Source organism: Lycorma delicatula, chromosome 8, assembly GCF_047948215.1.
Source record: "Lycorma delicatula isolate Av1 chromosome 8, ASM4794821v1, whole genome shotgun sequence".
NCBI lineage: Eukaryota > Metazoa > Arthropoda > Insecta > Hemiptera > Fulgoridae > Lycorma > Lycorma delicatula.
In genome coordinates, this window is record NC_134462.1 from 44,575,595 (window position 1) to 44,594,078 (window position 18,484).

Sequence of the window (18,484 nt, forward strand, 5' to 3'; positions counted from 1 at the left end):
TTCAATTATCCTGCTTATGTTACTGAAGCATGAATTAATTTATATTTAAGAAAGTTTTTTGCAGCCCATGAAAATCATCCCACAAAATGACCTGCAGCAGAAATTAATTGAGACACCAGTATAATAGGATTAGATTTGGAATTTTTTTCACAATATACTTTAAAATATACTTGTTATATAAAGAAGAGATGTAAAAAATAAGTTATTAAATTATCATACACTACCCATACTTACTCTGAATCACTGAAGCAATGAAAAAAGAAAAACCTCATTAAAATATTTAATGCAATACTATAGAATTTAATTGTTTTAATTAAACACATTCGAATTTAATTAATTTTTACTATTAGAAAAATTTAATAAAATATTACTTTTACATGTATACTTATAGTTCAGTGTACATATATCCAGAACTAACTGACTTCATAACATGAATTTAGTGGGAATGTAATGAGTGCATCCACCTGACATTTGTAATTAAGTTTAATAGGCAACACCATAGTAGATCTCATGTTAGAAAATTTTATACTTACTCATTAGTGGGAGGGATCCATTTTTTAAAAAAAGTAATCCTCGTAGTGCTGGTTTAAAGGATTTTTTTGTAATTTTCTTACATTGTTAGTAGATTTTGACAATCAGAAATTTTTAACTGCATGAAACATTTTTAGAGAAATTACACGTTGCTACCAATAGAACTCCATTAAATGCGGTCAGAATAGCATGTTCTATATTCACTTATTGTTTTACTGTTTTGCATTTCCCCACAATAATTTAAGCAAAAAAGGTGCATCTGTATTGCTACCTTGATAAAAAAACTATGCTTGTGATATGCTTTTAGGTGTGGTTATGAATCTGAGCATATGACAAAACCTACTTTGATGTTTTCGTTGGTATCTATCTATTATTGTGCCTATGGAAATATCAAAAATTATCTTCCGGAATAACTCTTTTGCCCAACAATAAATGTCATAAAACTCCACTCTTGTAGATGCCTGTGTCCAGGAAAAGTTTTCTACTCAATAAACATACATTCATAATCTTACTTCACTGTTAACTTATCTGCTGCAATTGAGGAGGGCTTTGCGACTTAATATTAATTAATTGACACCAGGTTGGAACTTTGGTGAATACATAACTACTGAATAATTAACTAATCTTAGGATTCTAATTGTCATCACCATTAAATCTAAGAAGTCTTATAAATTCAGTTCAAAACTTTTTTTTATGATTTATATTAAAAAGGTTTTTTCATTATTTTTTATAATGTGGACTCAAACCTGAGAGTAGATTTATCTGTTAGCATGCCAATGGCAGATACAGAAAATGGTGCCTACTCTATCAAGAAATGTTTCTGAGTGGTTAAGGTGAATATTTAAAAACTGTATCTATAAATTAATTTTTTTGTTGACAATCTATACTTTTTATCAATTTATTGATTTTGTCATTAATAAAGTGGAATTTATTGTAAATTACATACCACAATTCTAGAACCTAGACATCTAATTATAGTTTTATATAACTAAACCGGAGCATTAGACATAAAAAATTCGATTTTTCGGAAAAATTCGTACTACTCTGTAATTTGGCATGGTGATGTAAGGAATGAAAACTATTGTTTCTAATAAAAAAGTAACAGGAATCATGTTTCGGAAGGGGGAAAATTAAAAAAATGGCCCAAGTGACCGGCGAAAATCACATATAGCTCAGCCGGAAATCTAAGAAAATCTAGAAAAAATCTAATCTAGAAAATAATATCAGAGGAATAGGTTTTAGGTAATCGTGATTAACCTATAAATTGAGACGTTGCAGATAACGATTCCATAATTAGGTCACGTGAAATATGCAAAAAATGAACCTGACGTTTTTTTCCTCATAACACTTAAGATATTGGGAAAAAATAGGTCTAATGTTATCCAGGAAGGATTCACGAGCTGGTTGCTATAAGTTAATTTTTATTGCAAAATAAGTATTTTGTAAAAAACTCGAAGTATCCATAACTTTTGAGCACACAGGGATTTCTGGGTCTACTTTAGCAAAATTGAAAGTAGAGGCAAAATGTGAATTTTTTACCAAAAACATTATTTTTCAGCTCATTTTTCTATTTTTTATTAATGTTTATAACATTTTGTAATATTCTAAAATATAATATCTAATAGAACATATTATATTCTATAATATAATATAAAAGATGCATGCATTCAAATGAATTCAAATGCTTCTGAAAGTACTTTTTTACCGTTAATTTAAACTTCAAAAAACTTTAATCAGTTCAGTTGTTCTCGAGATATTTGCAATGTGTTTTTTATTGCAAAATTCATATCTCCGAAGCTAATTAACATTAAGGATTGAAATTTGGAGGGTTGATTAAGGAATCTTTAAACATTAATTTGATATGTATTTAAAATTTTTTAGAGCGAAGTTGTCCAAGAGCAGTGTATGTGCGCACACGCACGCACACACACACACACACACACACACACACACACACACACACACACACACACACACACACACACACACACACACACACATACACACATATAAGTGAACCTGGTCCTAATCATTGTCTTTAAAGATCATAAATTGTGTAAGTCTCATTCCCTGAATGATAAAATATTCGTTGTTTGGAACGTTTTACAAATTTTAAAATTAAATTAACAATTTAAAAGAAAATTATGCGTATATGTTTAAATCTGATTTATTGTATAATATGTTTTTATTTCAATAAGAAGTCTACTTACTTTTGCTGATTTGAAAAATTTGTTAATCCCATCTCATCTTTGACAACCATCTTTTCTGTTACAATCAGATCTGAAAAAAAATTTAATTTATTATTGTGATTGCAATTAATTACATATTAATACATTTTTGATGATTTACGTAGCTTTTGGGGTGATTAAATTTTATAATATACCGGGTGATCATTTGAAAAGTTACCACATTTATTATTCAATAGCTATCAGTTCCATTGTATTTTTGTTTGCAAGCATGTATATCATTCTTGGAGGGAACTTTTTTAAAATTATTTTCAGATGATTGGAACCACTCTCATTGCCCCTCTTTGCTACATCTACCCCAGCTCAAAAATCTTAAATGATAATGGTAGTATTTAATTACATTAATTGAAAACCCAAATAAAATAATGAGTTTTGATGAAAAGAAAATTAAAATCCGTCCACCACTTTGCTCGGTAGGTGCAAAAAACCATTTGGGGTAGTACTTTTTTTAAATTTCAGTCCAACAAAAATAACTAGAAAATTACATTTTATAACTTCTTAAACCATTTAAAATAATCATAATCTGCAGATTAAAACTGTGAAAATGATTTTTAAAATTATCAACACAAAATTTCAACCTTAAATTTTTCTCAATTTTCAAGGGTTGAAAACTTATTTTTTTAAAATGAGATGATATAGCTTGTGACACCTCATTAGAAGGCTCTTTGAGTGACAAGTAATTTGATACAAATAAAATAAAAATTGGTTCACTGGTATTGAAGTTATGATTAAAAATGTGTTTTTTTTTAGATGGCTAGGATTTTTTGTAGGTTATGTTGAGATACAGTGTTACTGTCCCAAAGCATTAGGTCTGAAATCGTCCATTTTTAAAAAAATATGGGTTTTAGGTTTCTCCAGTAACGAAAAAAACATTTCAATAAACACAGCATAACATCAGTTAAACATATGAAAAACCAATAATAAGGTACCTACTTCTTTGCTGGTAACATGTTGAAAAATTTATTACCAGTTAAATTAAATGATTAAATAAAACTAATTCATAAATGAATAATTTTTTATCAAAAAATAAAGCTTAAATCATTCATTAGCTAATTTTGTTACGAAGGTTTTTTAAAAATAGCAGTCCTTAAGAATTAATAAATGAAACATATTTTATTTTACCTCAATAAAATAAAAGTATCAGTTTTTAAATCATTTGTTCAAAATGATTCCCATTTTCCTGTAAACAATAATAAAGTCTTTGTTAAAATTCACATCTTACTTTTATTAAAGTTTCTTTAATTACATCTCTGCATGGTTTTACAATTTTACTTTTTAAATCTTGTATGCCAGCATGAATTTCTTTATAAATTATTGATTTTAAATGGCCCCACAAAAAAATATTTAGTGGTGTAAGATCAGCAGATCTTGCCGGCCACTCAACTGATCCTCTTCTACCAGGAAATATTTGGTCCAACCATTGTCGAACTGGAACTGAATAGTAAGAAGGTGCTCCATCTTGCTGAAAGTGAAGCATGTCTTTGTCAAGCACCATGTTTCCATTGTCATCTATCTGATTTTCTCAAGCATGGACTATTATTTTTTCAGGATGCTGCAAGTTTCCAACATTGAAAACATGAGTATTTGCATCGCTTCAGTATCGGTAGTAATATTTATTAACAAAGCCACTTAGAAAGAAGCCACTAAGAAAAACAAATATTTTTCGTAAATATTGGATTGGTAAATTGAATCATTTCTTCACAGAATTCGATCCTTCTGTCAGCATCATCCTCATTCAATTCTTTACGAAGTTGAATTTTATATACAAAAGATTTATTCAATTTTAATGTACTGAAAACAGAACCATAAGAAACCCCAATTTCAAGGTTTATTTTACCAATTGAGTTCTGAGGATATGCCAAAATTTCAACCACAGTTAATTTGTCTAAAACCTTATACCCTGCATGCTTCTTATTCATGACAGATCCTGTTACTTGGAATTTTTTTACAAGTTCTACAATGTAAGAGTGTGAAACATTTCGATTTGGATGCCGTTCGTTAAACGCTTGGGCAGTTCTTCTAGTACATTTATTTTGTTCTCTGTATGTAAAAATTAGTTCAGTCCTTTCTTCCAGATTGTAAGTCATTTTAGCGAGACAAATTTACAAAAGACAAAAAATGAAAGGCCACATGGTAGAACAATTACACAAACCAAATGCCAATTTTAACTAAAGTACACAACAATTTAAATAAAATATGATGATGAAATAAATACAATAAATAATTTTTGCCACTAATTACATACAATATGAAAGAGAACAGTTTGCAAAAATTTACCACAGAAACTAAGATCTCAATAATTGGCAAAAAAATGTTTTTCGTATGTTTAATTGATGTTACAATGTTATGTTTATTGGAACATTTTTCCTTGCTGGAGAAACCTAAAACCCATATTTTTTAAGAAGAACAGATAATTTCTTACCTACTGCTTTGCGTAAGTAAACACTGTATCCCAACATAACCTAAAAGAAAATCCAAAAATAATTTAAATAAAACCACATTTTTAGTCATAACTTCAATCCAGTGAACAAATCTTTATTTTATTTGTACCAAATTACTTGTCACTCAAAGGGCCTTCTAAAGAGGTCATATGGTCTCATTAAAAAAAAAATGTTTTCAACCCTTAAAAATTTACAAAAAATTTAAGGGTGAAAATTTGTGTTGATAATTTAAAAAATCATTTTTACAGTTTTAATCCACAGATTATGATTATTTTAAATGGTTTAAGAAGTTATATCACATATTTTATAATTGCTTTTGTGGAAAAGAAATTTAAAAAAGTAACTACCCCACATGGATTTTTGCACCAACTGAGCAAAGGGGTGGGCGAATTTTAATTTTCTTTTCATCAAAATTCATTATTTTTTTCAGTGTCAATTAATGTGATTAAATGTTACCATTAACGTTTAGGATTTTTGAGCTGTGGTAGATGTAGCAAAGAGGAGGGTGGTTTCACCCCTTTGAAAATAACTTTAAAAAAATTCCCACCCAAGAATGGTATATATGACTGTGAACAGAAACACAATGGGACTGATAGCTGTTGAATAATAAATGTGGTAACTTTTCAAATGATCACCCGGTATATGATAAATTTGTGTTCTAAAGCAATTTAAATTCTGGATGAGGTATATTTTTCTTATATGAATTAGAAAAAATGGATTGAATAATTCTGAAAAAAACAATGCACTAGTTAAGAAATACTTAAAAAATAACTATGGAATTAAAAAAGTATTTCAGTGTACCAAATTCCTTTCAAATTCTATAAACTCAAAAAAAAAGTATAAACATTACTAATTTTTAACAGGATAAAGCCATTACTAGTTATTGTGTTGAAGCTTTATATGTGTTAAATGATGTGAGTCCAGGTGAAATGATTATTAATACTTTTATTAAAATATATAATAGTCGTTTTTAGATTTTACCAGATCCCTGAACTACTACTGTGTGCATGTTACATACATTATTACATAGAGTTGAGGTTAGTTACTTCTATTGTAGTAAACAATAACATAGAAAATCTAGTTTTTCTTACTACATAAAAAAATCCAGTTGAGGTATCAAACATTTTTCCATCCCTTTATCTCCATGTTTAACTACGTAGAGTGAGTGATAATTTTATTTAAAACCATAATAAATTCTGCTGACTATATGTTCTGATGAATACTGCATTTTTCCAGCTGGTTTTTCATTCCTGAGGTAAATAGAAATAGTATATTGAATTTTTATGTGTGCCATTTTGGGGTATTCCATACACCATGTCATCTTACTATTTCTTATTTAAAACATAGGTTTTTCATTTAAATTAAATTTACATGTATGTTGTCAGTTTTAAATTATGGTTAAGTTATGGAATAGACCTATTTAATTTACCAAATTGTGTAATTTGATGGTGATATCAAATATCATCTGACTAAGGTCACTTAATAAGTCGATTGGTTAAAACAAATTTCCCTTATTATTTGAAATAAGTCAGTAAGAAGGAAAGCCAGATGAATAAGAAAAAATATGTTATGCTATTTATTTTTCCAAAAACAAACTGATGCCAAAATTGCAGTTTCTTAGTAATAGATGAATTTGCAATACATAAAACAACACTAGCTCATTCAAATCTTCTAGGTGAAAAGTGGAGGAATAGCAAAATTCTACCTTAAATATTTGCTAAGACCACAAAAAAATTATACTTTGAGTTTTACTTCATGGTAACATATGGATTCACTAAAAAATAAACATGTTTAGTTGAGGGCCAGGCACTTGACACTGATTTGGTTTAAATTATGGTTGTTCTGATAACTACTAATATGGTGAGTTGTAAATTGCATGATTATATTTTTGAAAAATAAAATTAATAATTTTACATACATTAAAAAAAGTAAGGTAATTAGAATTTTTTCCAAAAGGATTCAATATTAAATATGCTATTAGTGAACCACCAGATGAGTGGTGTGTGTATCTAGAAGAATCACAATTTGATTTGTCTTATATTTACTTCTACATGAATGAATGTTGAATCCATTTGAAAAGTAAGCAGAAAAAGAAAACAAAAAAATTAAATTTTTAATCAGATGATATGTATTGTCAGTACATTTGTAAATATTTAAAACTGAAATGAATGAATTGTTGAAAAATTTCTCTGTAAGTGGCAAAACAGTATATAAAAAATAAAATTTTTAATATGTGCAATTGGATATAATATATGTATGTTGAACGGGATTTTATTAACTTTGAATTAGTTAAATACAATATAAATTATTTCCCTCAAAAACAACATGTTAATAACCACCACCCCTTTTATACCACAGATCTACATAAAAAATAAAGATTTTAAATCAAAAAAATTTATTATAAATTTAACACACATTAAAATATAAATATAACACGGAACATATAATTGTACGGAATATATAGACGGACCACCAATCACTTAATACTCTAACGACATTTCCGGGATGAATACGTAAAAAATCGTCGTATACTACTTAAATCAGCATTTTAAATCCGGGACAGCGCGAACGCAGTCCCGACTACCAAAAATTATGCGCCCGACATATCCACATTTGGGATATTCGCAGGGTTCAGCCAAACCGAAGTGCAATGGTAAGGCCTCACCCTGGAGGAACCGCCTTTTTGATCACGGTAACCTCCACGCCAGGTAAGTATGATACAATTGAGATTGGACCAATGCATAACCCAATCTCCTCTAAACCAACTTTCGAGAGGTTATAGAAAAAAACAATATTTTTAACCAATAGTCAAAAGAAAATGTCATAATTTTGACGGTTATATCAATATTTTATTTTAAATTTATAAATATTAATTAAAAGTAGCAGATATTTTTAATTAATAATGAAAGAATTTTTAATTTCATTTAATACCTAAAGAAAATGTAGTTTTACAAATGACCACATGAAATAAGCGCTGGTGTACATACAACTTACTTCATTTAGTTGCTTCACGATAACCAAGATGTTTTACTAAATAAAGTATGTGATATAAACATTTACTTGGTACAGAAACAAATTATTAAAAAAAAATAAAACTTTAAAAAAACTGTGTTAATGTAAGTTTACAATATGAAGATAAATATTACTAAATCTAACAATTAAACATTTTTATATGTTAGTAGTAAAAAATATCTAGCAAATTTAAATAATTACATTTTTCTAATTTAAAAAGGATAAAAAAAAGAAATCATTCATCTTGTTTTACTTTTAATTGGGAATAATTTTAAATTTTTAGTTAATGTTTGTATTATGGTAAGTTAATAATAAACTAATTTTTACATCTTTTATTTTGATAAAAGTACAACTATATTATATCTTATTCATATTTTTTAAGCATTAATTTAGTTGATCACTTAAATGGTAACATTAAAATTATATCATCAATAAACTAACATAAAAGGTTTTGTTAGCCTACTATACTGTATTCTTGCAGAGGAGCAAGAATAGAGCAGCAAGGCTCCTCTGTACTACTATAGTGTTGTTGCAATACTAGTGAGGAGGAGCTAAATAATAACTAAAAAGATTTTCTGAGAATAAAGTTAGGAAGTAAAAGAAAGTAAAAAAAATTTAGAAAGTCTATTTGTCTTTCAGCAAGCTAAATCAGAAGTGAAACTAAACTTTATCTATTATCAAAAAGCTCTGTAATTATCAAAAGTTGTAAAATACAACGTAAAAATGTAAAATTTTGAATAACTTTACATTTTGGTGTAGATTCCAATTTTCCAATTAAGAGTTTTATTAGCTCACAACTGGTCCAATATTTGAAAATTCAACTCTTAACAATAAAATTGCTTGTTAATAAGAAACTGAAAGAAATATTATTCAAAATTATATTTTCTAAAAAAGTTTTTATTTCATAATTTTTTTCAGAAAGTGTAAGTAAAAATTTATAAAAAATTCAGTAAAAGATTATCAACATTTTTCATGTTTATAGTCAGTTGCAATTTGATTTTGACTTAAAATTATAACTTCAGACTTAAAACATTAAATTATAGAACATTTTTAAGATAAACGATTCTGGTACTACACTGCAGTGATTTAACAGAAAAAACATTACAGTTATTAAATGCTAAATGTACATGCTTGTAAAATAATGAAAGTTTTTCTTTTGAAGGTCATTCAAAGCTTTTCCAGTGTATAATATTTTGTGGCAGTGTTGTTAATAGTGTTCCTATCAAAAAGGTTTGGAAATCCTTTAAATATTAAATTAAGAAATATATTTGATTTATGCTGTGTTTGTTCATTAAATATATTTTTTTGTCAGATTTTATATGTTTGTAAGTTTTTTAATTTATTATGAGTCACTGTTCAATATCATTACTCATTTGTGCTTCTGATACCCTTCGCCATCCACAACTTGGTTTTAAAATCTCTGCCTAATCATTATATTGTGTAATTTATATAATGTTTTCCTGCATCATTTGTTATCAACCATGAATGTCAACTTATTTATTTTGGAAAGGAATTTTGAAATCACAAAGTAGGCTCAGTACAAAATTCTAAAAATCTCATTCCTCTTTTATTTTTTTCACCTAGGCCACATTCTCCTACTACTTCAACTATCTGAGAACACGTCTGACAGAGAATGGTGATGTCAGTAGGATGGGGTGATTACACTTTGAGTTATCTGTAGAGAAGTTTTATACAAATTTATATAGCTTTCAAGTATGTCTTACTCTGTAACATGTGGGTGTATGTAATTTTTTTTAACTCCCTCTGATGAATCAGTATTTCTTAAATCAAGAACTGTAACTTACTTATTATTGGTGACAGAATGGAATTCTTCAGTGAAGTAAATTTTCATAAAGCAACTTGTTCCATTTCTTATGTTATTATAAGTTCCTAAATTTCTTTGAAAATGTATTTACTTGTAGCTGATTACCGTTTCATAAGTAAATGATGAATAAACAGAGTTATTAATTGTAGATCTTTAAATACTGACTAAATGTTTTTATTTCCTTACTCCAAGTTATCTGATGTCTTTCTTTGGTAGCCTAAAAAACTTGACATTTTGTTCATATGATGATTCCCAAAACAGTATTGAGAATTGTATATGAGAGATTATCAACCAGCAGTAAACTGCTGTCAACAATTTACCACCACTAAGCACATATACTATCTTAGAGCAAAAATATATTGAAGCTTATATTTTTCCAACGTAACCTTCTTGGTCATTATGAGAAAAGATGTGATCAATCATTATTACTTAAGAATTTCTATTATTTTGTTATTTGCTATGGTTTTTTAAAACTATTTATTAAATGACAGATGTTGAATACCAGAATTTATATCCATGAAAGTATATATCAAATATTTTTATATTAGCAATGAATTGTATAGGTTTTGCATCATCTGCATAAATCATTACTGGACTCATTTTAATTACTGTAGCTCATTGATACTTTACCATAAATTTTTACCTCGAATTGGACTTTATTTGATAGGTCAGCTAATATTTTGACAGACTAGGACCAATCATAATTAATAACTACTCTTGCTTTATCTCTAAACATTTTTTGTTATCTATAAGATGTTATCTAAGCTAGTTATAACTGGCCATATCTATTATGTCTGTTTTATTCAACTTCTGTAGGAATGAAAAATTCATACAGTCAAAAGCTTTATTTTAATTTAAGATGCTAAATATATCATTTTTTTCAGAATCTATTAAATCTGTCACTGTTTTTACATATTGGTGCACTTTTTACAGATTCCCTTTTTCTAAACCCATGTTTTTCTGTCAGCAGTGTATTATTTGTATTTATATAGCATTGTATCCTATCTGTATTCTTTAAAATATTTTTGAAAAAGTCAAAAGCCAACTTACAAGTTTGTAATTTTCTGATTTTATTTTATCATTAAATCTCTGAAAAGGTTTAATTTTTCAGAGATTACTTCTGCTAAAAGCAGGGGACTAATAAACTTACTCATATTAATGAGAACATTATTTATTAGACATTAAAAAAACCTCCTGCATCTGGACCCATTTGTGAAAGATAATTGGTAAATTTTTTTCTCTACTTAGTAAAGTTTATTTATTTAAATGTTTAATATTTTTAATATTGCATGTTTTATTAAAAACATAAAAATCATCTATAGGGTTAGAATTTTTTTTTTAGCTAAAAGTCTTTTTTAAAATTACAATAGTTTCCAATAATATTAAAATACTTTTTTTAACAGTTACAGTATTTACAAAACGTTTAAATTTAGGTCTTGTTTTAATTGTTTCTCACTTCCATTTACATATCTGCTTTTGCAATGCTAGTATCGGTCTACTCTGTATAGTAATATCATCTCTATAGTAACTGCAACCTATTATTACACTATCAGCTCATGCATCCAGTGTTCCATCGCTTTGAAGGTGTTAATTTATTTTTTGTAGAACATCATACAACAATTCTTCTAATATTCAACTTTTTAATATTCACTAAATTCTGCTCAACCACTTCACGACATTAATTTGAATTCTGAGACAATTATATGTCATTTACTTTGGCCAAATTAGTTCCACTTGTTTGAGTTCTGTATGCCACAGGGGTTATCTGATATTTATGTTCATCTCTTTCCAGAGTTTAACTAAAATAAAATAAAATTTGTTAAAGCATTGGTTATTTAATTTTATTAGTTTGTACATTCTTGGGGATCATGGAATGTTTTTTCTTCTTAACACATTCATCAATAACTCCTTTTTGGTGTTAGAACTAACAGTTACCGAAATTTTTTTATTTTGTGATACGTATAACTTTATCTATTACTATAACTAAAGATCGAGAAAGGTTTAAGATTAGGCAAGTTTTCGTACATTTTTTTAATTTTTGTAAAAGTCCCCAGATACTTTATCCGACTAAAAAATAAAAGAATGTTTGACACTCTTACTGATTCTTTGCTGGTGTGTTATAATTATTCTCAGTGTTTTTGGTATTCTTTTTTCTGAAACCATTATCTTCGACCTGAAACCTACATACCTACATTTATAGAATTTTTTTTAAAAAAAAGTAAGAATTAATGTTTCAGTTAATTGTCGTTATTAAGATAATAATTCCTATTATCTTTTCTGTTAAGATCACTATAGTTTCTGTGTTTAAGACTGCTTATCTTTCTTAGCTTCATTCTTTATTTCTTGTCGACACATTTTGGAACCAGTCCATAGTCAAAACTTATTGTACTGATACTTTTAATTTCTATTATATATAGTTTTGTCAATGTTCCTTCCTATATTTGATGTCATGCCTTATCTGGCCTTCTTCTATAACAAATAAACAAAAAGAAGGCCAGATAAGGATGTTGTCAAATATAGTGAGACAAATATGATATATAATAATATATCATTTAATGTTATGTAATAATATAGGGTGACAAAATGATATATAAACATTATCAGAAATTTAAAGTATCAGTTCAATAAGTTTTGACAATGAAGTGGTTCTGAAATGCATCAACAAGTGATAAAAGAATGAAGCTAAGAAAAGTAAGCAGTACTAAACATAGAAGCTTTGGTGAGATAACTGAATCCCAGTTCTGGGTTTTCTATCTTCAAAACATTTTCTAAAGTAGACGTCATTTATTATTTGAATGAAAATTATATAAATCATGTTCTTTAAAGCATATTTAAGAAAAATAAACTCACCAGATACCATGCAACAACTTACAAATATTTTTGTTGTTGACACAATTATATCATCTAAAAGATATTTATTTACTTGTTTAATTAAGGACTCTAAATGATTCATTTAACTGTATTTAACATTTTTTATGGCATCACAGTACTTCCACCTTCTTTAAATTGAAAAAGAAACGTCCATTAAAGTAATCACATTTATTTACTGATATTCAATTATGCCACGCAATTTCTACATAATAATTGAGAATTACTTTTTATTGTTCATAAGAGATAACCAACTTAGCAGTAAAACGTAAAATAACAGTTATTTTATGATTGTAGATAAGGTATATGAATTTTCAGTGGCAGAGAACTATGCAATGTCTAACATAAATATAAAAATTAAAAAAAAAAAAAAAATTAATTAATCGTTAACTACAAATTCAGGTCACACAATATTGACATTATACAAACAAGTATATTATTTTATTTTTAAATACTATACTTTTTAAAAGAATTTTAATGTGCAAACGATAATCAAAATCTAACCATACTATCATAACATAGATGCATGACATGATCAGTAATATTTAATTCATAAGGATAACAAAGAAGACCACTTAAAATTAAAAAAGTAATATCCTAATGAAAATTTTTATAAATCAATACACATAAATTATTCTGCGTAAAAATGAAAACAACTGAATGTTGATAATTAGAGAATTTTGTAGTCAATAATGTAATAATGTTAAAAATAACTTTTAAAAAATACAAAAGAAGATTGACCGAACATTGCTATCTTCACAATGTACAAAATTAATATGAATATTTTTATTGAAGCCTTAGTTTTAAAATTAATGAAAAATTTCTATTACCCTTGAAGATTAATTTGTGAAAAAACAAGGTCATAGATTTTTTATTTTCTGAAACATGATAAGTAAGAAAAAAATAACTCTTATTTCCCATTAGACTTCATTTTTTATGATAAAATGCAAGGCTACAATAAAGGAATCTCTTGATATTTTATAATTACATGGGTTTTCACAGAACTAGAAACCCTTGCGGACTCCTTGCTTAATGACATAGTGGGAAACAAACGACAAAGAACATAACCTATTCCATGGGATTCTATCGCAGTCAATTGCCTACCTTTGAATACAACCATTCGCGTTCATCGACAGTATCAAATATGACGTAAATACCGTCATATATCACCTTCTTAAGCTACAAGCTATTTTCCTGTTAGCCGTGAATCAAGTAACAAGATTCAGTACTGTCATCCACTGGCATCTCTAATCACCAATCGAATTCTATCATCCAATTTACGTACCCGCCTTAGGGACAAATGTCACAACCTTTCTTTAGAAGATGATCACCGTCAAAAACAACGGGTTTTTTGCCGGGAACAGATTTGGTTTACAGCTTACTATAAGCTGTAGACTTGAACGCTGGTGGAATTCTCGACTTCCAAATCAGCTGATTGGGGAAGACGCGTTCACCACTAGACCAACCCGATGGGTTTCCTTCCTTCATAGACTGCTTGCCACAAAAAAAAATAAGCCAAAAATCTCAAATAGATTCTTTGTAAAGCTGTAAAAATGGTTAATTTTATTAAAATTCGACCATTACAGAATAGGCTGTTTGCTAAACTGTGCGATGAAATGAGCGAAAAGAAATAAATCTCTTCTTTTCCATACAAAAATCAGATAGTTATCGCGGGGGAAAGTGTTAACGTGGTTATTGGAATTACGAGGTGAATTAATAATATTTTTCAGAATAAACAAACGTCATTCTCAATATTTTTACAGAATTATGAGTACATGTTGCTGTGGGCTTATTTAGCTGATGTATTTTCGCTTTTAAACGACTTGAATGTGAATTTACAAGAACATGATAAAAACATTGTATTAATGTCAAAAAAAGTTCATACTTTCATTAAAAAACTTGATATCTGGATTATTCGCCTTAAAGCAAAACTTTTGATATATTTTTATTCATTTCCGTTATATTGAGAAAAATCTGGATAAAGAAGACACTATTATTCATCAAAGTTTGGATAGAATGAAGATGCATTTACGACCGTTAAAAATTCAGTTGGCGGAGAATTTCCCGGAAGATAAAAATGATTTTTTGAAGAGATGGGTACTGAATCCATTTAGTGAACAAATTGTTACAGCTGCTAAATTATCAGTTAAGATTCACAACCAGCTTATCGAAAATCTGCCGATAAAACGTTACAACTACAATTCACATTTGAAGATTTAGATACGCTTTGCTCATCGAAGTGAGTATGGAAATTTAGTCACAGAAGCATTGAAAATATTAATCTCTTTCGCTTCATCTTACCTCTGTGAAAAGTGTTTAATCTTCTGGTTGGGCTAAAAAGTAAATATAGGAATCGTCTTTTATCTTTTGAAAACAATTTGCTTTTGTGTGTTCCTAACATAGAGCCACGTATGGAAAAATAAAAAATAAAAAATAAAAATAAAGAATGTTTTTTCTCAATTATACTTTTAATACTGCATAATTTTTGAGGTAAAATCGTCATTTGATCAAGAGGTCAAATTTTTTAATGAACATTTTGATTTTTTCTCACTTACAAACAAAATACTACATAATTAAGTCATTAATATTATTTAAAAACGCATTTGAAATAAAAATTTGGGGTAGGTAAAGCCGGGAAAGTTATGGAACTCTTTGCCGGTTTTTTTTTTACTGGTATAACTACATATATTTAAACTTTATTTTCTATAGAATATATAAAACTAATTTAAATTATTTTCTACTTTATTCCAGTGTTCATATTTTGGTTCAAAGTATATAAATAACTATTTTAACTCTTTAAAGAAGATAAAACACTAGAATTTACTTTTTTAAATATCGGGATAGAATATATTCGAAACTGTGTAATGTTAATTTTGAAATAAAATTAATTAAAAATTTTTATTTTACTCTTTTCGCTGCTCTTATTTTTTTCTTTAAAACCATTAAATCGAACATGATTTTAATATTCATAAAACCTCTGGAAAAATACTCTACAAAGTATATTAGATGCATTCATTTTTTTTATTTTTAGTTTTTTTCTAATAATTATTTTGCATCGCTTAATGAAGTGTAAAAAAGTGTTTATTATGTTGGATAAGTAAAGTGCACTCGGACATCGATTGCAGTAGCCTATGTTATTTGAACTATTAAACGAAAAGAATAAGAGTATATTAAAAGAGACATGTGCACTACCATATGAATGGGATGGGCTTGTAACTAGGGTAACGTGTCACTGAAACACAAAAAGGACAATTCAAACACAAACGCATTTATACTATTTTAGCTGTACAATGTATAATTTTCCTTCCTAGATGCTATATAATATTCTGTACTTCAAATAAAAAATAAATTTTCTGACAAACTGAAGATTAATTACGTTTATTTTTAATTGCAAAAAGAATATATTAAAAAAAAGAAAAAAATTTTTATCACGTAATAAATATTTAAATTTTATGTCATAAAATATTGAAATATTGATTAATGAAGCTGTATCATTAATGTTAGCTTATTTAAAACATATTAGAAATCTCAAAGTTTTTACGGACAGGGTTTAATTTTCCCATTATAAATCTCTTGCTATTTTATTTTGAACTAAATTACAAGTTAAATAATTAAGAATTGACAAACGTGGCTCTACAAACGTAAAAAATAACAGGAATATTTCAAAATAAAGAATATTAAAATATTTCGATACTTTCAAAACCATTAATTTTTATAAATATCCTTAAAATTATTACCTTGATTATATTGTTAAATAACTATTTAGCGCTTAAAATGGATTATTTAAAGCGAAATTTATAAATAATAATACAATATAAAATTAGTTTGAATAGTCTTATAAAAAAAAGAACAAGGTTTTTGAGTTATACATATATTAAAGTATTCAGGTGTATTTAATTTTATATTAAAAGAAAATGTGTAGGGAAAACCTATAGAGAAATAAAACAATTTGAATATAAGGAAATAATACCTGAGGATCTCTCTTTCTTTCTTTTTTTCTGTTTAGCCTCCGGAACCACCGTAAGATATTATTTCAGAGAATGATATGTATGAATGTAAAGAAGTGTAGTCTTGTACAGTCTCAGGTCGACCATTCCTGATATGTGTGTGGTTAATTGAAACCCAACCTCCAAAGAACACCGGTATCCACGATCTAGTATTCAAATCCGTATAAAAGTAACTGTCTTTACTAGGATTTGAACCTTAGAACTCTTGACATCGAAATCAGCTGATTTGCGATGAAGAGTTCACTTCTAGACCAACCCGGGTCTAACGATCTAGGACGTAGAAAACGTTACGAGCTTAAAATAGATCTGTAGCAACAAGGGATATACGTAGAATAGCAATTCATCAAATAAGTTAAATAACTGATGACAAATAGCAATTGATTTTTTTTATTTTCATATTTTATAAAAATAAATATTTATTCATTTCACATCTTAAGTAGACTATTTATAAAACAGTGAAGTTAATTAAGCTAAGGTATACGTAAAAAAAAAAAAATAAATAAAAGTAACAAAATATTTAATTAAATATAGTTTTATACAACGTTACCGTTATTTTGATAACGGTAAATACAATTAAAACTAATTAATTATTGGAATAAATTATCAAAGTTGTGGAAAAAATTAAATTTATAACCAGCTTTTCAATGATTAAAAAATAGGAAGTTATTAAAAATCTGTGATTATTTCATTGCTATAAGCAGTGGTAAATGCCACTCAAATATTTTTGGAAATTAAACGTTAATAAATGAAATTTTAACAAAATTATGGTCTCCTTATTTTGATTCTGAATGATTTTATCAGGGTAACAAGTAAGGAAAACGGGCACGAGCTGCCGAATATTTCAACTATAAAAAAAAGGTTTTACTAAATTTATACTTTACAATGTGGTTATTCTGCCCTAGACAGTACGACAGGTCCCTCGCATTAAGTCCGGTCTCTATTTTTCCCTATTCCCTGGAAACCTTTTAAAATCTTGTAGCTCTCATTTTCTTCTTTTACGTCTCTATAATTTTCATTCTTTTGTACTGTGAAACAATACCATTACGGTATTATTTTTAAATTGATGATTAAAAATACGATTTTTAGGTAATTACTTATATATATTGACCAGTTCACATAAATTTTATTTTATAAAAGTTGAAATCCAAACTGTGGATGAACTGCTGATATTTACATTTATACTTTGTGGGTTACCAATCCTAAGTACTGAAATAATATGAAAACACTGTTATACAATATTATTCGCTTCGTAACTAGCCAATCGTGCTGAAACGGTTTGTCACAAAAATAAACATGAATAATACTTATATATATATATATATATATATATATATATATGAATGTATTTGTTGTACTTATATTACAACAAATTATTGTTTTAATATTATTATATTATTTAAATTATATTTTTCTACAAATTTTTCTAGTTATTCCTTTAATATAAGATTAGATAGTATAATTATAATTTAAGGTACTCTATGTGAAGGTTAAACATAATTTTTGTAGATTATCAGTGTATATTTTTCATATATTTTAATAAGCAGTTTATATTCA

General features: G+C 27.4%; 1 protein-coding gene and 1 non-coding gene across 6 annotated transcripts in view; both read right to left on the reverse strand.

Annotated features, from left to right (window-relative positions):
• LOC142328964 (proton-coupled amino acid transporter-like protein acs) overlaps positions 1 to 18,484 on the reverse strand; it is a 109,816-nt gene that overhangs the window by 27,664 nt on the left and 63,668 nt on the right. For 4 of the 5 annotated variants that reach the window (XM_075373185.1, XM_075373184.1, XM_075373181.1 and 1 more), the window contains exon 2: positions 2,742 to 2,811. In XM_075373185.1, the coding sequence (XP_075229300.1) occupies positions 2,742 to 2,791 (50 nt within the window). In that variant the 5' untranslated portion in view covers positions 2,792 to 2,811. Of the gene's footprint in view, positions 1 to 2,741; positions 2,812 to 6,309; positions 6,331 to 18,484 lie in introns of those variants that run through there. The other variant, XM_075373183.1, reaches the window with a different exon arrangement.
• On the reverse strand, positions 7,773 to 7,934 carry LOC142329627 (U1 spliceosomal RNA). Its single transcript, XR_012757541.1, has one exon. It is a non-coding gene; the product is annotated as a U1 spliceosomal RNA (small nuclear RNA).